General features: G+C 37.9%; 2 protein-coding genes across 4 annotated transcripts in view; one reads left to right on the top strand and one right to left on the bottom strand.

The window, feature by feature from the left end:
- Window positions 1-22,750, bottom strand: part of LOC137277413 (uncharacterized) — a 278,114-nt gene that overhangs the window by 22,415 nt on the left and 232,949 nt on the right. Inside the window, exon 1 of one of the 3 annotated variants that reach the window (XM_067809126.1) lies at window positions 8,140-8,413. The exons of 1 other annotated variant lie outside the window; for it this stretch is intronic. Coding sequence is in view for 1 of the 2 variants with exons in the window: in XM_067809125.1 (XP_067665226.1) it covers window positions 3,533-3,542 (10 nt within the window). In the remaining variant the exon portion in view is untranslated. Of the gene's footprint in view, window positions 1-3,532; window positions 3,599-8,139; window positions 8,414-22,750 lie in introns of those variants that run through there. One more of the 3 variants, XM_067809125.1, reaches the window with a different exon arrangement.
- Window positions 8,189-22,666, top strand: LOC137277408 (snRNA-activating protein complex subunit 3-like). The gene is made up of 9 exons (XM_067809119.1): window positions 8,189-8,822; window positions 11,888-11,977; window positions 12,636-12,741; window positions 13,275-13,391; window positions 14,605-14,745; window positions 15,088-15,170; window positions 15,860-16,030; window positions 20,785-20,892; window positions 21,495-22,666. The coding sequence occupies exons 1-9, from the start codon at window positions 8,644-8,646 to the stop codon at window positions 21,634-21,636; spliced, it is 1,137 nt and encodes a 378-aa protein (XP_067665220.1). The 5' UTR covers window positions 8,189-8,643; the 3' UTR covers window positions 21,637-22,666.

The following is a 22,750-nucleotide window of genomic DNA, read 5'->3' as shown; positions in this document are numbered from 1 at the left end:
TGAAAGTGTTTTAGAACTGTCATTCCCTATACTACTATCCGACAAATAAAAAATTGTCAAATTCTAAAATGTGAAATTTGGATGATGACAAAGCTGACAAGCTAAGATGATTCTGTCTGCATTTTGTAAATTCATATGCTCAGAAATTATTTAGTTATTGGTTGATTTTCTAAAATAAATTTGTCAGTATACGTTCTGGAATGTTTATAACATTCTGATTTTTCTGTTTTCCTGGTGAAATCCAAGATTATGTAGCCTAAAAGACTTGAAATTATGCCGCATAATGAAAACGCAAGATGACTGATATATTTATTATAATAATATGATATACTCATAATACTGTTAGGATTGAGAAATTAGGAGAAAAGGAAAAATGTATAACCATGAGTGGAATAGTTTTGATTAGTGAATATATATATATATATATATATATATATATATATATATATATATATATATTTGTGTTGATGTGTGTTTGTGAAATCTGTTTTTGTCATACGGAAAATGCCTTAAGTTAAAATTTCATGTATAAGATATTTGCTTCTCTGCTTGAAAGTGTGAAGTATAAAATATTTTTCACTGCAGTGATAAATAATAGACAACTGCAGAAACAGAACTACCTCTCAACATCGAGCTATAGAAAGAAAAGTAAATGTAGCTTATTTATCAGTAAATGTCACAAACTGATCTGAAGAAGAGTTAGAATTAACAAAACTTATAATAAATATTGTTTCAGGTCAGATCATCTGGGTCTCCCTAGCATCTCCTTCACTGAGCCATGAGTGAAGTTCCGTCACCCCCTCGGTATTCCAGGACAGTTTATATATCTCTCCCTGGATGACCAGTCTATCAACAGCAGTCAGTTTATTTTTTCAACTAGCCATCCCAGGCCAACTTTTGCTGGTAAAATGTGTTTCCACCTGCAATATCTTCAACTTCAATCAACATATGATTATGAAGATTACAAACAGAACAGTAAATTCCATGAATAAAAGTAATACTTATTGCTCTGCAAAGTAAAAACAAAACAGTAACAAAATATCATCTGGCAAAAACTAAAATATATTTTATACATTTTTTCATATTTTGTGACATACAGATGGTGGAAGGTTTCAAAATGACTCCCCTTTTCTTTGCTGGTTTTAAGCATGTGGGAAAGTCTCCAGTCCAGTGAAGAAAGTGAAGGCAATAATACTAACAGATAATATTGTGAACAATGTTATTAACCTATTGCATACATGCTGAGACACAATTTTGTGTGATGCATTTAATTTTTGTGCAGGCAAAGATATTTCTACTTATAGTTTACACTTTCTAGTTTATATTGCTTGAGTACATCAAGAATATGAACAGATTAATAAAAATGTTTAAAAAGTATGAGTGTGTTTGCTGTTTGTTTAATGATATTTAGGAGTCATCTTTGTATAAATTCCAGAGTTGTAGATAGTGTGCTTCCCCTGGAGTCATGGTCCATGTTACTTGGGCAAGTGCTGTTCATATAATTTTGTGCTTAAATACATAAAATAACTCTTAATCCATTGCATGTATCTGAATTCTGATGCCAAAAATGAAATCAGGGGTATCCAATTACCCTAAGTGTCAAATTTTGTCTAAATACACCCCAAAACGGCAAAGTTATGGAAAAATTAAGATATTGGCGACGAAAAAAGTGGTCCGTGATTTCCCAGTAATTATGAACACAATTGATCCAAACCTGGACCCACAATTTCAACTTTATTTGCCTCTAAAATATTTATTTATGGTCCCATTTTCAAAAGGAAAAGTGATCTGAAATCAGTAGAATACCAGCTATCAGACAATGTTGTATTCAGTTATCTGGAATATGAAAAAATCATGTGGTATAGCTACTACTACTAGTATTAAGACTGAAGTTTAAATATGTAATCTGAACATCATATGTTTAAAAAGAATCATTTTAGTATATTTATATGACTAGGAACTGGAGTATAAATATCTAGTGGTACCAAACCATGAAATAACAACAGTCATTTCTAAATATCCATAGAAATTTTTTGCAATTGATGCACACAGTATTTTTTAAACTATTTTATTCAGTAGACTTAAATAACAATCAACCATGAAGCACTAGTCATTCACCTACTCAGGTATACAATCTTATAAGTGAAGCAGATAGTTTCATCAAATTACTGCATCGGGTTTCAAAAAGGAAGTGCTAACTAGAAGGTCAAACAGATGAATAAACAGCTGGACGATACAGTACATCTCCTGTCACTAGCGCCATCTCGAACTGATCAAAGCGATTCTGACATGAATGAAATAAGGCATTTCCCACTGCTAGCTATAACTGAGGTATCACATTGGGCTTGTGGCAGTCTGTGAGAGATAACATCACTGAAGGTATGCGAGACTTGCTGTCTCACTAGCAGGTGCTTGTTACAGCTTCACAAACACTCTCTCCACTGACAGAGTCTGCAACACATTACTATCATGTTCCCAGTGCATCAGACCAAGCACATAAATGTCACACTTCCAACCAAGAAATTACAAAATGACCATCAGTCTGCAAGATTCCTCATGCTTCTACATTTTTTCTCATTCAAATAAATGGTTATAATAATCAAAACCATCACTGGGAGTTAACAAAACTATTTAGGCTATTTTTATGCCAAGTCACTCAATTAATACCTCTTACCAAAGTCTGCCAGATTCACCCACAAACCTACCGGATGATGTGCATACTATACCAGGGTATATATATATATCAGACAACTGGGCTCTTATTCTCGAAGTGTTCGTAGCCCTAAGAATTCGTAACTTTAATCGTACCCAATGTGTTAAGAAGTTCATAGGGCTACGAACGTTCGAGAATAGCTAGCCAGATAATTAATAATTGTCACATAACCTAATGCATAAAGCTGTTTCAAACATGTATCACAAGTAGGATAAGAAGCACAGCTCAGAAAAAAATATCTACACAAGAGTTTTCACAAACTATCAGCACCTTATCCCGTTAGTGGTAGTCCACAAGAAAATGAGCCTCCCTTTTTGTACTTGAATCATCTTTACCTGGTGGACTTTTGTTCACGATAAAAGTAACAATCATATACAGTTAAACTGTTATAAAGTAGATATTTCTAAAAGTGTCTTGAAATGTTTCAAAAAGACATGTCCACAATATTGATGTATTTTCCTCAGCTTTGTACATATTCATGACAAATGGGAAAAAACTCAAAATTAACACTACAGAAAATTTGAACAAATATCAAATGCTTTGAAACCTGCCCAATAAATTGACCTAATCAGCATGTGGTTGTAAAATAATTCATCATCAAGACAAACTGTTCTTTATTTTCATCAAAATTAAATAGCCATGTTTTCAGAGATAGTACCTAGATTAAGAATCAGCCCCATTAGCAAAACATTAGCTGAATCACACACACACACTCCACACACTTTGTGGAGAATGCAAGGCTGTTGCATGGCTGATGTTGATAAACAAAGCGTTTCTGAGAGGTATTCTCTCCTTTACAACAAGGATAGAGCAACTTACCAGGTATCATTGTGGGAGCTGGTACATGCAGTGTTACACAGCAGGTTGGAATAGTGCAAGGCTACACTCAACCAAGGTAAGAGAACACATCATTCAAAAGGGGCCCTCAGTGGGTTGCAACAATTTGTTTAAAGAGGTGAGGGAAGGGACAGCATTATAAATACAGTATTCATGTTATTATTAAAATTAGGCGATCAAATCCTATTGCATGATTCATCTATCTGATATTCAGCTTAGTGCTGGTCGATTTGTGCTTGTTCCATTACGAACAGATGCATTTAATGTTGTAATGCTTTCATAGGCAAAAAGTCAACACTATTAAAAGTACAGAGTGATTGCTACAACATTACCTGGATTGTCAAGTGCCAACTTCTGATGGAGATTTCAACTGTAATACATCTTAACAGTGTAATGACCATACTTTGAAGTCCACTCAAAGTTGCAGTCAGCTCTCAAGCTCAAGATATGTATTTCAACACACTTCCAATGTCATGGTCTCGTAAAACCCTGCCCAGAGTACAGACAATAATGGTCTGACTGAAAATAGACTTCATAAACAAAAATACTACTCTGCCGCCTCAGGAACAAACCTTAAAAAGGCCTCACAAATGAGTGAAATAGTTGAATTCAGTTTTATAAGCAAGGAAGCATAACCGACAGGTGAGTGTATATTTAGAAGCAGGGAAAATTAAAATGGATTGAGCTTATCAGTGGGTGGGTGCTGACTGAGAGGCACCAAGTATAAATAGAGAACCATGGAGAGAGAGCCCTTGCTTCCATTACCTTCAATGACAGGCACTGTAGTCAGTTGATGAATGGACTGTAGCCCCATGATAGAGAACTAGGACTGTTTCAGCTTGTATGTTCAATCATGTAGCAAACCTTCATTGTTACAAGAATTACAACCAAACTAGAAGGGTGTTTCCATTACAATCAATCCAATAGCAGCCACGTTCCTATCACTTTCAAAATGCTGCTGCACCCATAAGTACAGTTAGGCATGACTGACAGCACACCATATTATATTAAATGAGGATATACTGTTTTGTTTTATCAACAATAGATGTAAGTCATCAAAGATTTCACAAATGTTGCTAACTGCTTAACCTGATTTAAGCCCCAACTTAAATTTTAAATGTCAGGGCGAAAAAGACTTATCCAGCACTATGTTATACTTTTATACATCAAATACACGTACATCCGAATGAGTTCTCAAACTAATTACTACATCTAAGAAATACACCAAATCACAAACAGTTACCTATATACAAGGTGTATCCCAAAAGTGGTCTGCCTCACGTGGACACTTATAAAAATACAACTGTTTTTATGTTTTAATTTTCTACATATTATCTTGTCAAGCACAAGCAAATTGTTTTTGCATGTTCCAGGATCACAAGCCCTGTTTTGTTTGACTTTTTATCTTGGTACAGCCAAAAAACTTCCGGAAACAAACTACGAAAGAAACAATTTCTTGTGTTTTTGTACATGCAGAAGTGCTCTACAATCAAACACAGATATTAAAGTGCATAAAAATGCAATTTGAAACTACAACTGCTTGTTAAAGAGACTCCCCTCATGATGTTACCTGACAGAGCTTGTTTTGGTGACACTTCCCACACCCACTTTCAGATGACATAATCAAAAGGACATAACTTATTCTTCAGTTTTAACTTATTAATCTATGATGCCAAGGGTTCAAACAAAATACTGAAAGGTCACACAAGTGTCAGATCTCAATATATTGTAAACAGTGCCAACATGAATGTCTGCAGAACGTGTTTTTGAAAGATTAAAATGGGGGTGTCCTTTAACAACAGCCTTGTCTAACTATAAATCAAGTAATCCAAATCTTTGAATGGTGATTATGTCGTGAAGTCATCCATACTATACTGAACATATGTTGTATCATATTATCTGAGCTCATACCATCATCCACGAGGTATCAAATGACAGATAATGTTTTTCACTTTCTGCAACGTTTCAAGAAATATAACACTCCAATGTGTTGTGATGACAAATATCTTGTTAACCACATTAAACACAAGTGAAATTCTGGATAAGCCTTTGCTAATGACTCCTTCAAAACATAATGGAAGCTTGGACATCAAGAGAATATAGTGAGGCCGAATACTTTTGGGACACCCCTCATAACTTAACTAAACAAAGTTGAGCAGAAAATATAATACACTTCATAAAGTAAATCATTTCTGATGATAATTAATTTATCTCAGATTTCAGAGTTTGTTATCAAATGTTCATTCACCTGAAGTCTCTGAAGATATATTCTATTACAGGTTGTTTTGTTTTTTGTTTTGATTGTGGTTTATTTTGTTTTGTTTCTTGTTTGTGTGTTAGTGGGAATAATAATGTTCACCAAAAGCTTCAAGCTTAAAATCACATATCAACAACAAAACATTTGTCAGTGTGATTTTACCTCTTTATTTGTTTGTCCCTTTGATGATACAGTTTCTAATTTTTTATGTACAAGGGGAGCTAACTCTTTCTTATCACACAAGTTTCAAGACCTGCTTTGAGTGTGATGGTCATTATAGTCTGTGTACACTGCAAACTTGAAATACTGTTGCTCAGATGTGAATATTAATATTAATGATTTATTGCTGATGTCACTGTTCTTATATCATATTACATATGAATTCCTCTTGAATATCAAAGTTATAGATAATATGTTTTAACCTTTTACAATTCATCAAATATATGTAATGCACTGGACATCCTTATGAATATGTTTCAAAGGGTGCACATTTTCATGAAGTTATTTCTTGCTATTATGAAAAATTATTTTTCAAGCCTTCTGTGATCTTTTGATCAATGTAGACCTACCACTTGAAAAATAAGCATTGTCACTAAAGTGACATAATCCCCCGCCGCATATTATCAAATCAAACTTAAAAAGAAATGAAAGTGAAGGTCATAATTTAAGATGAAGTAAAATGTCAACAAAAACATTAAAATCAAACTCTCTTGATATCTGCTCAAACACAAAAACACAAAAACACAAACTTGAAGAGTTACTTAGACCTTGACCTGTGCATGAAATTCCTATAAAGACAAAGTTGCTGTGACCTTGAAAATGAACTGAAGGTCACCAAAATCGCATGGGCCCTGCACCTTCCCTAGATAAAGCCTAGTGTTGAATATGAAGAAAATCCAGTGGACGATTCTTGAGATATCACACTGACAAGGTAAAGTCCCCTTGTGACCTTGAGATGAAGGTCAAAGTCACTAAACATGACTGCTGGCCATCAGCCAGCACTGCAAAGCAATTATCTCCTTTACAGTCCTTTGGGTTAAGAATGCACACCCCTTACAAACCTTAGGGTTAGGGTTTGAGGTTAGGGTCGCTAATTCATCTTTAGGGATCTCTAATTCACCTGAGCTGAGACCATTCATGGTTTCTGATCTGAGAAAATGACCTGGATAAAGTGCAGTACTCCCCAGACAATCCAGTGATCAACAGCATGGCCATCGATCTGCGCAAGTGGAAACCAATGACGTGCCAACCGAGTCAGCAAGTCTGACCACCCGATCCCATTAGTCGCCTCTTACGACAAGCGCCATTTATAGTCGACCTTTATGGCAAGCATGGGTTGCTGAAGATCTATTCTATCCCGGACTTTCACGGGTCCAGGGCAAATGGACAATTAGTCATGACAAGTTACTTTCTAGTTCAGCTAGCTAAACGTCGTATGACTTGGCAGTAACACGATGTTTCACTAGCTGAACAAGTTACTTTCTTAAAGTCACTTACTGAAGACCATTATAGCTAAAATGGATAGAATTATCATGAAAACGACCGCTCGTTATCAGAAATGAGCGGTCCACTGAAACTTGATAACACCCGCAAAATGCTTGACGACGGGCCATTATCAAGCCCGTTGTTAGGTGACGTCATAAGTAGCTCAGCTGTTGAGGTTCAATCACATACGGCTCGAATGAACTTGGGTTCATTATTGACCATATATCTGGCTCACATTCGTCACATGTGCCTGTGCCATTATGCACTTTCCTGCTTGTGCCAGCCATAATGATTGTCCCATAAATGACAACATACAGCAATGAAAATATCGACTTGAAGTCTAACGTTGTTGATCACTGATAACAATGGCGGCTGGTAGTATGATTAAAGGTCAAGGTCGAATGTCGTCACTTTCAATAGTGACGTCATCTCTGTTGTTCTATGACGTGACTATATTTGTAAAATGTGTGTCAGTGACCTCCGTCGTTTTGTTGTTGGCAGTAAATGCTTCTAAACCGATGCCGCTGTTTTTATTATTCTTTTATAAAAAAATTCTATTCATTTTAGCTATAATAACGGTAACGCTATTTTTCAGGGCATTATCACTTGCAGAAGCCCTCGGTCTTTTCAACTGCCCTCCTTCGCGGGGCAGTTAATGAAAGACCTCGAGCTTCTGCAAATGATAATGCCCTGAAAAATAGCGTTACCCTTATAATATTCTGACCTACCTCAATGATAGTGACTGATTTCTTTGAAAACGTGCTCGCTAAATTTAAATTTGCCATCGGTTGGTTTTCGAGGTGAATTTTCGACTGAAACATATGTCATAAATAATATGTAAACCTACCAGACCGTTAACAACTTCTCAATGGAACAACACCCACACCTTTCCTATTACAGTTTACCGCCAAATTTTGAGTGAGGAACAATCCACTTATCATATGCGGGGTGGCAGGTTTATTGTTAGCAGTTTTATTCAATACCAGTACGCGCCGTTGCATTTGATACATTTTAAAAACCACTCTCCTACAACAGGATTATGTACATAATTATTCTGATATTGTCATTCTCTGGTAAGCATCTGGAACCACCTCCACTATCAAAAGTACAACCCTGTGAATAGTTTAATCTCGGGTTATCAAAAGGTTCAAATCGAATGTATAAAATCGGACAGATGTTTGTATAAATTCATACATCGTAATTGATACTTTTCAGGTATTAAAACGTGTCATTAAGTACCTGGTAAGAATATAGTTTAAGAATGCCACTAGATGTTGTGGGCTCAACAAATGAGCAGGTATCTAGAACTGGGTCCGTTTTAAATTGAACACTCCATATTTTAGTACTCAAAATGGCGACCTCCATTGCTTCAGAAACTGGTGAAAACCGAGTTAATGTTCGACAGTTTCTGGAGCAATGGGGAGATCAGATAAAATATTCAGTCACTACAAGTAACAATGAACTTGAGTCTATAGCAGCCACGATGAACGTTCCGAATGACACTGTCAAAGAAGTGTCAGAAGTATGCAGGTAATTTATACGCTTTCTAGTTTAACCTAATAAGTTAAAGTAACTTTAAACGGATTTGGTAACGTGTGACAGATCTGGTTTCACAAAGACTGACATGAAGAGGTATCGTGTCGCCGAAAGTGGGTTTGTTTACACAATATCATACCATATGGAAATTTTAAAGTTGAATCTTTGAATTGTAGTAAAACGTTCATGCTAGGGCTGCAACGAATACATATATTAGAAAGAATGAAGATTATATGGATATCAACTTCTTTATATGAGAACACAACGTTTCGGAGTTAATGCTTACTCCTTCATCATATATTGTTTTGGTGAATATATTTGGAATACACACGAACCTGCCCCAAGCCAAACCGGCCCCCTGGATTAAGCATCGATAAGGATGGTTATGATAATTATCTTTAAAGGTCACATGCAACCAAAAAATCAAACATGATTAAAACACATTTATCACTTATTCATGACATATAATATCCATTGCTGCTTCTAAAAAACAAATAAACATAATTATAACCATACAATCGTGATTCAAAAGTGCAATATTTTGTACTTGGGCTTACTTCCCCCGAAACGAAGCCCTCGGGAGACCAAACCCAGTCATAGTGGGTGGATGTGCACTCAAGTGTAACGACAGGTTCCGATTGGCTGTTTCATTTGCTGATACGCTGAGGGTTCATTGTGTGTACAGAAAGATGATCTGTTTGATGGGCATTTTAGAAGTATAGCCAGTCACAAGAAAGTAAGATTCTTTATGGATAGCAACTTCTTTTTGTGTACTTGATGCGTTGTTTCAGTATGGATTCATATACTGTTGTCAAACAAATTCATATACACTAAAAGAAGTTGTTATCAATGAAGAATGTATATAGAAATGTTAGGATTGAAAATACATGTTCTCTGAATTTGTGCTCGATCCAATCAAAAATCATCTCAGGTGAGATGGTAAACTACTGCATGGTTGGAATCTATCATTTGTCCAAGTACAAAGCAGGACTTGAAACTGACAAGAGTTTGCACCAGTTTCCTTCAGATCCAATCATCCGAAAAAAATAAATGTAGTTTGTTTGCAACCCACAGACATGAAAACATGTCATGTGTATCACACGTGCCTAATTACATAATGTGGCAGAGACGGGACCAGGGTGCACAAGTCATAAATCAATTTATTTTCTTTATGTCTTATAGTCTGATAGATGTTAAGTTCAAATTGCATGTGGTCAGTGATAGAAGCTGTGTACTGCATGTTGTCTTTAGCAGACAGGCAGGCAGGCATATAGGTGTGAATATACCAGACACCGAGCTTTCTCTGTGACAGAGACTGCTTATCACAATCAACAAGTTTTTTTACGCATCGAGTAGATAATTAACTTGTTTGTGTACACAGCCAAGATTAGACTACTGCTTACGACCTCATACTCTGGGCATGCATACTGTTTCAGCTCCGCAAAACTATTCACTGTGCATGCGTTATGGACGCAGAGCAGCACAGCTGTTGAATTTATATGTCAGTGTTGAAATATTTACTTCTCTGTTCCAGTTTGGGTCAAATATCAGGGGCCGTTTCGTTGGTAATTCTGATACGTATCACGAATATTGGTAGTGAATACAAATAATTATTCACAAATACAATATTGTACTTAAGTGATTCATGCACAGTATGGACCGCCCATGCTAACTGTTAATTTGTCTTAGTAAATAACCAGTGATCTTACATGTATGTAAAAGACTAATAGTTGTAGTGCACAGTATCACGCGCAGCCATTGCAAACTAACATGACTTGCACTGCTGCAATGCTAGTACATATTCCAGTCTTGCGTAGCTCACTTTGGAAAAGGACATATGGGCTCAAGCAAAACATGCTCCCTTTAAAAAACATGTAAATATTCATTCATGTTCGGTTCTGGTGACCACAAATAACAAACTGAATTCTTGAAGGGCTATGGTTCGATTCATCAAATATGCAAGTGTATCATAACAGCCTTACTTCATACCCATAATGACCAATGGTACTCGTCAAAATTGACTCTAGACTTTGTCCCCTGCCCTTATGTGGTGAATGCTGGAGGAGGTGAGTTGGTTCAAACTTTGTGCAGTTCTCTACTAAATTGTAACATCACATATTTCACCTTAGGAGCACACTGTCACAGATTTTCAACAATATTTTTGCCTATATTTTATATACAGGGAGCATATACACTCACGTTAGCTTCCTATTGATGTGTAATAAAATACTTATTATCCCTTACAACTTGCCTGAAATTGATAACTGAAACTTTGAGGCAAACAGCTTCCAAACAAGTAATCTTTCCATATATGGAATGTAAACGATTGCTCTGTTCATAAAACACTGTCACAGGCTGTGTTGTCAGTGTTTGCCGAACTGGCCAGAATGACAAGTTACATTATAAGATATCTGTAAAGACCATTCCAAGGGCCATAATTCTTTGGGGTTCACTTGAAATAATGTAGAGGGTCAAGAGTCAACTATTTCATTCGCACTTGTTAAATTTGATATTGTAATCTAAATTTGTAATTATTTTAAAGTAACATATATGGTAACATATATGGGCTGATATTTAGTACTACTATGACATTATGCCTTCAATATTTGATGGGAGCTGTAATCATGCGTAACATGATGAGTGATCTGCGATATCTGCCACTTTCATAAAACCTATTAGCATGTATGATGCAGGCAAAGGTAGAAACATAATCGGTGAAATCTGTGGTTGAACTCATGATTACTTGCCTGCCCAAGAAGGTAAACAACCAAAATAGCAGATTATTAAACATTGGTCAAGAGATGGAGTGAGTAAATGACTTGATGGGTGGAATACCATAGATTTTAATGACTGATTACAGCATATCCCTGAATTTGGCACTCACACTGTATGTTTTTGGGGGTGTTTTTCACTCTGCCCACCCAATACATTCAATGATTTATTAATAGATAAAATCCTACATCACTGTTGTATCTCTGATATGTTCTGATACTTGTGCTCCATTTGCCATTGTTTCCTGTGCATTTGATAGTGCATTACCAGCCTTGTCTCTCCTACAGCCCTGAAACCCTCATGTGTAAAGGTGACACTATTGACAGGAAAGTCATTTACGAGAATGTTCCAAGTGATGTCGACCTGGCAACTGTAAGGTGAGTACTGACTGTACAGGAAATCTTCTGATGATTCATTATACCTCAGAGGAAAGTCAAGGTTTACTTGTCTATGTAAAATGTTAAAGTTACAATTTAGGTGGTCACTATTTTGTCCATTATTCTGAGCCAACCTCAAGGACACACCTCAATTCTAAATGGTGTGTTAGTAAGATAAGAATTTGTCACCTTTGATGCCTTACTTAATAGATGGAAAAGAACTGAAAGTGACAAGAACTGATTTCAAGGTAAAATGTTAATGAACATTAAGCAGATATTTTAAGTGTTTTCATTAAATTTGACCAGACATGATGAATTGTAACCATTGCAACTATTTTGAAGTAAAGAAAGAAACAATCAGGCATTTTGGAGCCGATGCAATTTCCTGGCATATTGTATGCAACCTTTAACTGTAAAAGTTTAAGACCTACAATGAGTGCATTAGTAGGAAGAATTAGTAGTGGGACAGGTAGCATCTTAGACCTACAACAAATATCAGCTAATTTTAATTGTACTGTGTGCAGGTGTAGGTTCATATGTCTAGTACTATGGGTACACCTTATAGCCATGCGGGAAGCCTTTGTATTAACTGGTATAATGTTTTCAACTCTTTTAAAGTTCAGTGATGACACTGATGACAGATAACGTCTGTTTGCAGGAGTCAAGCAGCAGAGCTGGACAAGAGGTTGAAAAACCCAACATATCACAACCATATCCTTCGGAAGATGAAGTATAACTATGTGGACTGGTATAGATATTTCAAGGTAGCGTTCTCCTGATCTAGTTGTAACAGTACCAACATAATGTATACTCACTTCAAACTGCAGAAATGGTTTTCAAAGTTTTCCCATTTCTGACATCAACATGTCTATTTGAAGATCAACAAAAATAAAATTAATATTAATAATGAATCATGGTTACGTGACAGCAGTATTTTGGGAATATTTTCCACACTACATGTATAAGGTAAGAATATGTCACTCGTATCGTATACAGTTCATACTTAATGGGTTATTAGTAAGGCTTGGTGATTTCATTGACACTTGGATATTGCTTAGTTGTTAGTTTTAGCTTGATTATTATAGGCTACCTTCTTATAACTGGAATAAAGTTAAAGAGCAAACAGGTTGTATATAGAGACAGAATGACTGTTATGTCAGCACGTCACTGCCAGACATTTCCTTTGTAGCTGTCTATTTTTTGTCATTTGTAACTAGTAATGAAACCCCAACACTGCAGAGAAAAGTTGCTTCTACCAAACACCCCTTCATGTGACACATTTCTGTGTTTCTATCAGACAGAGGAGACATTCAGCGATCTGCCACCAGGTGGTAGTGACACCAAGGTCAGGGAACCCAATGTTGTGCTGACAGTCCAAGTCCACCGACCCTACCGTAATCTGCCAAGTTCTCGGGTGAGGAAGTGTAGTTGTAAATTCATGAATACAATGTTTAGTTGTTAGTTTAAAAAGTTGTCTCAAGTTTTATCTGACTAATTTATAAAGCTCAGTAGACATTGAACTTTATGCTAGCAGAACTATGATACCCATCCACCATTGAAAGTTGTTTTCTAGTATGTCCATCACTGGGAACTCTTGGTTTGTCAGTGTCTAAATGAATTTGTTTTATGTGTGTCTTTTGTTCCATGCAGTGAATCCCAATATTACTGCAATACAATAGGTATAGATTTTATTGCATCTCCAAAATATTGCATCACTTAATGCTGTTAGAATCTACACCAAAAGGTCACTCTCACAGCAATCAAGAAGTTGTTGATCCATATTTTGCAATCCTTCTATTTATAAAACATGTTAGAATTTGGTTAAGAGTTTTTGTTACACTTTTTAAGTAAGGTACAAATTCTAGTCATTTTAGGGGTCCAGACCTTTTCAGTAAGAGTGAGTCACAAACCTCCATTATACAAACCTAGTGATCTAACCCACTCACATGCCAATGCTTACATGAGCCCCAGGGGAATTGTCTAGGCATTACCGGTGGTGTGCACAGAGCTCAGGTCACAAATCAGTTAAGTAACGCTGTTCATTGAGAGTCCTTGGATGGGTGACTGTTTGGTAGCTACTCTTGAAGGTTTTACAGGAATTGCCCTGCACCAATTGTCCCATGGGCTCTCACCCCAGGCAAGTGTGAGTTTGTTAAACATGCTTCTAGAATAAGTGTATATGGATGACAATTTCTTTAATACTGGAACTCGACGTTTCGATACAGGTTCTTATCACACTTTGAAAACGATACAAGAACCTGTATCGAAACGTCGTGTTCCAGTATCAAAGAAGTTGTCATCCATATACACTTATTCTATTTACTTCCAACTTCTAAAATATGCCTCTTAAGCTAAACATGCTTCTGTTTCAACCAGCAGAAAATGGGTACGCAGTGGGGTTAATAAATATTAATCTTCTATCACATCATGGACAGCTTGGGTTATCCAGGGTAATTTAGTTTCCATTATGTTGTATGCTCCAAGAGCAGGCCTGTGTGGCTGAGAGTTCAGCGCAATATAAGCAACCTTATCATTATTACCATGACTGATTTCTATTATGCTTGGTGTATATGAATTGTGCAGGACAAGTACTGGCTTTCAGCACAAGTACTGGCTTTTGTTTCTAGTTGGTGATGTCAGAAACATACCTACTCCTTGGCAACCACAGACTGAGTGAGCTGCGTGATGTCATAAAGTGTTCCAACGACTATGCCATCAGCGGAGATCTCAGCGAACACCCAGACATTACACAGTTCACATTTGCAAAGGTAAAGCTCTTGTGATGTGTACTGATATACCTCATGGGGCTAGTTAGTTGTCCTGACAGTCCTCCAATATTGCCTGTGTATAGGGTTATAGTTACCCCAGTAGTCCACCAATATTGTTGTAAATATCCCATCAGTCTTCCAATATTGCCTGTGTATGGTGTTGTAAATATCCCACCATTTGTCCAATATTGCCTGTGAATAGGGTTGTAGTTACCCCATCAGTCCTTCAGGGAAACCCATGTGTCACAATTTTAATTTTCTTGTTTTTGCCTTGAAATTGGTAAGTATGTATTTTTTATTACTTTGAAATGTCAAGTGATACGTAGCATACTTGTTTTGTAGGATATTTACAAGTCAGGATTTTTCTTCATCGAAGGAACCTTCTACAATGATATGCGTCAGCCTGACAATCGAGACTACAGCAAGTGAGAATATCTTTTGGGCTGATGTTTTAACATCCATGTATAGAGAAAGGAGCTAGTAATGTTGTTTAACTGACATATTTTATACATCATATATTTTGTTTTATTTAATTTTTTTGTAGGAGGTGGGATGGGGGATGGTTGTTGTATTTTATTTTTATTTGAGGGTGGGGGGATTTGGATTGCAATGTTTACTTTCATCCTGAACTGTTGGTTTTGCAAACATTTTTGTTTATGAGATTTATTTATTCAGAAGGAAAATATTAAAGTCAGATGGTACTGGATGAGAGGAGAAGAGAATGTGCCAACTTTCTACCTTTGCACATTAGCCTGGGTTCTTGTCACAAGATGTCATGTGAAGATTGGCAGTCCATGCTTGTTAATTTATCTATGCTGTATTGGTCTTTGACCTCATGAAAATCTTGTCTTGACTTGCCTTGTTATAAAAGGCAACTAACAGGATCAGGTGGTCAGACTCGCTGACTTGGTGTTATTGTGTCTTAATTGCATGATGCTTATAATGTCTTTCACTGGTTTGTTGGGTTCAGACTTGATCACAGATAGATTGCCGTCATACAGCTGGAAAATTTGAATGCAGTGGTAAACCAACAAAACCAAATTTTCACAAGGGGTTGTTTTCACACATTGATTTCCTGAGTTTATGGTGTTCAGTGTTATGGTGTTCATTGTAGTGCCATAATAGAGTGGGTAAGTCAGGAGAATCGAAGCGAGAGGATGGGTCCATTTGAGACAGCCAAGATGGAAGACACAACTTTCCTTGACCTTGACCTTGTCCTGGGCAAGCCCTACTTCTATCAACATCAGGGTGACTGTGAACATATACTTGTCTTCACTGACATCCGGTAAGTCCGTCACAGTGCATCACCATACTTCCCAATAGATCATGGAACATCATTATACAAATCATCATTGCAGTTTTTACCTTATCCTGCACCACTCCTTAATGCATTTACTGCTTTCCGTTGACACGGTGAAGCTGTGCGATGGAAACATCAAAGAGAAGTTGTCCCAAGTACGCAAGCCGCCATATGACATTGCACTGCACCCATGTGACCGGGAAAATGCTGATGTCACAAATCTTCTCATTGCTGCTTGTCACTCTGCCTGACAGGCTGTGCGATTGTCTCTGGGATTAAACTTGTGACTTGTCAATTTCTTTTTGATGGTTTCTTCAGAAATGGTTTGTGTTTTCTCCCTTTACTATTGTTCTTGTTCATTTATTATTCTTTGGTAAATTCTTGTGTTATAATTGCTAAATAACTGTGTGCATTATTTAGTATATTGTTACCATCATATAGTTTTTTTCAATTAACCATATTTTGGTAGATGGGAATCTATGTTTTTCTATGTTGTGCACATGTGTTTTTCTTACACACTTGCAGGATGTCAGCTTCTCAGGATTCTCTTATTTCACCGGCTACTATGGAGATGCGTGGTTCTTCACAGGAGACGTCACTGCCATGGAAGACAACGATGTCTGATTTGTCTTCGTCAGCATCTTTCAGGGGACTGGTGACCTTTCCCACTGTGTCTTCAGCTTCCATGCCATCGACACTTCTTGCTCCCCCTCCGTCTGCGCTCCTGGCACCTTTAGTGCCATCTACAGTGGCAACGTCAGCACCTGTAATGTCTCCTAGTTTACCTGTCAACCAAGGTGCGCCTTACATGGACCAAGTGTGGATGCAGTCCTTTTTTCCAGTCTATGTTTCAACAGAGGATGGTGCCTTTGGAGATTCTTCCATTTAATCCACAAATGTCATTCTCATGGGACAGGTGGCTTTTGCAGCGACTACGGGGACTGGGGAGCCTGTCCTTCGATCATTCATCCAGCACATGCAGTATTTTTGTTGCCATCTACGCAATCAACACCACCTTTACCAGCCACGCCACTGGTACTCCCAGTGCCTTCTTCATTGGTGTCCCTCCGACTCCACCAGCACTTCTTACGGGTTCGTCTAAACCTGCAACGCTTCCAATGCCAGACACTTGATTGGCCTTTATTGAGACATGAAATTCGACGCTCCTTTAAACCTATATGGGCACTAGCTTCCTCTTAGAGGGCACTTACTCAATACTTGTAGGTGCCAGGGATATTTGCCAGGCACAGACACCCCAGTAGGTGGGAGATTGGGTCCACCATTAACAATCTCATATCCAATCGATGTCCAGCCTCCCAACCTACAACATCTACAACCTACTGGAAAATATAAACATTTCGTCGCACAAAAAAGCCTCAAAGATTGTTCAGGGCCAACATTAACACTAGGTTATTACTCCCCAATGTTTTTGGTTCCCCTAAAGGACACCGACAAGTTCTGAATGGTCCACAACCTTGGACAGTTCAACATTCATTACGTGGCACCCCTACCTCACTTCCAAATGACAACATTCAAACCAGTGGGACCAGTGGCTTTCCAAATGAGTACCCAAGCCATAGCAGCCTTTCTACACCAAAGGAACATTCAGTGTTACATGGACAACTGCCTCCTCAATCAGCAGGATACATCAACTGTGGTCTGTCTCTAGGGTTGGGGAGCTCATCTCAAGGGTGAGGTCATCTCAGAGCAATGGTCTACCAATCAACACCAGTGGCATATCAACAATCTGGAGTTGGAGGCAATCATTCTGGCTGTGTGTTTTGGTGGTTTGGTGTCTTCACAAACAGGAAATGACTCATTTTCCATCCCCGTTACATCAGACATTTTGATTTTTTTCATCTTGTCACTAGCTGCCAAAGTGGGACCTGAATGTGGTGCTTTGGCTGTTAAGGGAGGCGCCTTTTCAGCCACTTCATGCCATATCTTTTTACAACCTTACCAAGAAGATGTATTTTCTGCATGCATTGGCCACGGCAGCTAGGGTGAGGAAGCTGCATGCCCTGGATGTCACTTGTGTTCGTCTTGAATGGACCCCACATGGAGCAGTCCCGGTGAGAATGACACAGAACTTTATTTATGCTTGGTACTTCAGTGTTTTCTTCATCACTCCATTCAACACCATTGTGGTGCAAGGAAATGACTTTTTATTCATTTCTCCAAGACATCTACGGCAGAAGATAGCCATAACACCTTGGTATTAGGGTTGGGAATCACCATCCTCCAGGCTTATGAAGCCGCCAACATGACCCTCCTTCATCAGAGCAGTTACATCCATGATGGCCCTTCACAGTAATTGTTCCAGTCTAATCCAAATGCCCATGGCAGTCCAGATTGAGCCTTGCAATTCTTTTGGTGTACATCACCTCAGATGAGCTGGTTTCATGCTGTTTGCTTTCGCTCAGTCGGTCAGTTTCAGATTTTAGCATATGTTTCTTTGTTACTGTCAAGCTACCTGGACGCCTTCCATCTCTCATTCTTTGTTGTGCCAACAGGTTGAAGGCCGGGAGTTTTGGGCCAGGGGCACTGACAGTGTATCTGCGGCAACGTGAGAGGTTTCTTTTTCACAAGAGTATCTCATCCGAAGGTTTGCCCACCTCTTTTCCGTCGGATAGATGCCTTAAGGACTAATACAGGATAAGATACAAATCTAGTAAAATCTGGATATTTTATGTTTGTACACTTATCCTGCATTACTCAATCTATTCGCTCGCCCATCGCTGTGCTACCTCCCCATGATGGATTTCCTCAGATGTTACATTCCATCAGTAATGTGAAGATTCGTGATGTCCAGCCCTTTCCGGGTCATGCGGGCACAGTGGGATGTCTATGTGGCAGCCCATGTAGTTGGAACAACAACTCTTCAATGTTTCCAGTGCACAACTTCGTCTTTTCAAAGGAAAGCAGTAAATGCATTGGGGAATTAGGCAGTATAAGTAAGCAAGTATAAAAAGTATCTTAGATTCCAGAATGTATTTCAGTTTTATCCGTCAGTTCTTTATTCTGACGTATATTTGGTCATTAAATAGAAGCAGATACACACCTTTGTTTAAGCAAAGTCATTTTCATACCATGCAATATCATTCGGTCTTCAGACGAAAGTCTGGAAGACCTACTGTTATTATCCAAATATTCTTCTTATTATTAATATTATTCATATTATCATTATTCTGCAAAATCCTGGCTTCCACTAAGGGCAGATAACCCAAATTGTGAAAATATTTCATCCTCAATATCTCCAAAACTGTTAGAGATAAACTGACCAAATTTTCACTCAAGGTCAACAACATTATTCCCCATTGATTCACCCCATAATGGAAATTTATCAATTTTTGCGTTTTGACAGTGCCTGTGCATGAAAATCATCTTTTCCAGAACTACATGAAGTCAGTCATGTTCTATATGCTGTTAAAAAGCCCATACCCTGGTCACCTTTGCCAAAGGCATTTTGATATCTTAAATAGTTTTGGAGTTATCACCGTTGGTAGTTGGTCAGTTTTTCCAAGACACATTTTCTTTGGGTTCATAAAATTCTCATAACTCTGATAAAACACAATAGATATCATCGTTCAATGTACCAAAATGTTGATACTTGAATGGAAATCATTTTTGCTTCACATTATGGTTATGTAAAAGTCAATAATTGCATCAAAGTTACGACACATACAGGGTGGAACATTCGGATTTTTGCAACGTTACTGAAGGAAGCATCAGTGAAATATAGCAATAAGGCCCACTTGTCAGTTGTCCAATGGCCAAGCAAGTAGTCCATACATTTGTATCTCTCTTATTCTTAGCTCTACAGTCAAAACCATAAGTGTTCTTGAAATGTCAGGATCTAACCTTTCCAGTATGTCTATCTGACTGTGCCTTCCTGTTTGTTTTTCTGCAGTTTGTGAAATTTGTGTTTCTGTCAGCAGCGTTGAATCAGTGCCAAATTAATGTCAAAAACACTGTAATGGACGGTCCAGCTGGCGTCAAAACAAACAGTTCAAGTAAAGATAGCCATGATGGGTGTATGAGGGCAGTCTGAAGACGGTCATTATTATTATTCTGACATTTGTTACATATCCAACTCAGCTGCTCAGAGGTGCTGTGCTTTTCTCACCGACTCTGGCTGGGGCTGATACAACCACTTCTCACAATATCCTCGAGTTAACCTTCACCTTTTATGTACATGCTACATATGCATATTCAGAGACATAGGAAAGATTCTATGTGGCGTGTATGTTTTTTTAAGAACTGCAAGAATTTATCATTATGATCTCTCAGTCAAGTGAGTGATATATATATTCTATTGCCACATCTATGAATTAATTCCTACTTTCTGATTCTAGGATTGAATTCAAACACATTTAATGTCAGAAGCACCTTAGCTGTTTGTTTAAAATATTGGTTAAGCGACTCATGCTTAAACACTTCTAGTCCCAATCCTATGGTGCTTCATATCAAGATGTTGTAAGTGCTTTTGGTCACTGAGCCAGCTACTCTGCATATAGGGGATACAGAATAACTGATCACAAGTGGCAGATGGATGTAAAAATTAATGTCTACATTAAAAACCAGCATTACAAACAGATACATACATATGCAAGTGCATCACAGTGAAAGTGCAATAATCTAGGCACAGTATCATACCCCATTCCATCTGATATCACTGCAGCTGCAATTCTCTGGTCCATCTGTGTGTGATTTGTTACATGAGGCATGCCATGTTGCAGTATGTTCCACCCCATGGATCCCCAGGACCTGCGGTCTTACCCATACCTCTGCCGCGAAATGAACCACAAACGCAAGATCTGTAAATCCTGTATGATAAACACTGCTGGGTAAGTGCACTTAGAACTTCATGTGAGCTGGCAAGTGGTAGCTGGCAAGTCTCCTCAGATCACTCAGTTAAGTTTGCTTTGACATATTTTTGTCAAGTTTCTGAATATTTCCCCCCAAAAATGTTCAGTCACAAGCATTTGTTACAGGATCAGTTATTTTTGTTATATGGTTTTAGATGGGCCATCATGAATAACCTTGTGTTGAAGGGTGCAGTTTTCCATTTAGTTAGATAGACCATTGTTGTTTGAAGCACAGCATAAATATTAACTTAAACGTCATGACCAAATTGACACCCTTAGACAGGTACAATCACATCATGTGCAAAGTACAGTCACCCAGAACACACAGTCTGTTAATATGCATGGGTTCCACTGGATCCAAGGCTGAAGTATATTTTATACCACAAATAACTGTCAATACCCATACGTTGCTTGAACCACAGTATTGCATATTACATGGACATCTTCCTAATGCCCCTTTGTATCCAGGACATTATGTGTCGCGTAGTGTCTGTGATAGGATGTATGTACCAAATTGTACCCTCCAATATGACACATGTACCACCTGGAGCTGTGATTCAAGCCATGTGTCACTCTTGCAGGTGGATCATCTATGGCTGTCAATTACTTCCCAGCAATCCAGCTTTCATGTGCCACAGGTGTTTCAAGGCTCTGCTCTACGATGAAGATGGCAAGAAGATTGGCAACTTTGAAGCTTACATGAGTTCTGAGCATCCCACATGAACATGCTTCATCATGCTGCCAGCTGTCTGTGATAAGACAACATTCAGAATGGAGGACAGGTTCCGAGACTTGATCTGGACATGTCGTCAGTCAGAAGCAATATGGGCACTGAGGTCACCAGAATATCATCTCAACTAGTCATGTCAACACCTCAATTCACGAACAATCCTCACAAATATTTGTTTTGGACGAAGACAGTTCCCTGATGAAAACACATCAATAGATTTGTCAATACCTGGCATATTCTCACCACTATCATGGCAGAGTTATAAGAGTATTTGTGTAACTTGTAGACAGTAATCAGTCACTCATTGATGAAGACACCACTTACTGCTCTCAGTTGTCAATCTGTTTTGTTAACTGTTGACATTTTATTCTGTGGTTCAGAAAACAAGTACCGAACTAATTCTAAATATTTTGTTTCTAATCTAAACTGTAAAATGAACAAGAGGACTGGTATGAGAGAATATCTGCCAAGACACCATTCTCTTGAAAACAGGGCGCGTTCTCGATGCCTGACGTATGACTTTTGACTGACCAGTGAAAGGCACAGTGGACTGAACTGGAGTGAGAGAAAAGTACTCATATAATGAGTCCTTTCTGAAGCATATAAGAAAAGTAAATGAATGGCGATTTCTTATTTATTGTATAACATAGTGTTTCAGACATATTCACCAGAAGAAGGGGCAGGAAGTGGCCCAGAAACGTGTTATACAATAAGAGGTTGCCATTCATATACTTGTCTTGTATATTCACCAACTTCTGAATACCTTTGAGTCTTCTTAAAGCAGTATACCGCATGTTAGTCCCAGGCATTTAATATTGATTTTCACATCACATTGTGATAACTGGTGATAACAACCGAAAGTATTATAAGCACGTAGTTGCTCAGTGTGTGTAATTGAACTGTCAGTCAGCTTGCCTCATCAGCTTCCTTCCAAAGTAAATCATGACAATGAGCTTAATTTATCTTGATTTCTGTCTTGGCATTACTGTCAAGTGTCACATTGTAAATAAAACTACAGCTGTATTTGCGAAGTGTTATTTCTTGGGAGATGACTTGTAAGTTACCCAAATATCCTGCTGTTTCCTAATCATGCAATAGGGATTGGGA

This window comes from Haliotis asinina, chromosome 3 (genome assembly GCF_037392515.1).
Source record: "Haliotis asinina isolate JCU_RB_2024 chromosome 3, JCU_Hal_asi_v2, whole genome shotgun sequence".
NCBI classification, from domain to species: Eukaryota; Metazoa; Mollusca; class Gastropoda; order Lepetellida; family Haliotidae; genus Haliotis; species Haliotis asinina.
This window is presented reverse-complemented; position numbering and strand designations above follow the sequence as displayed.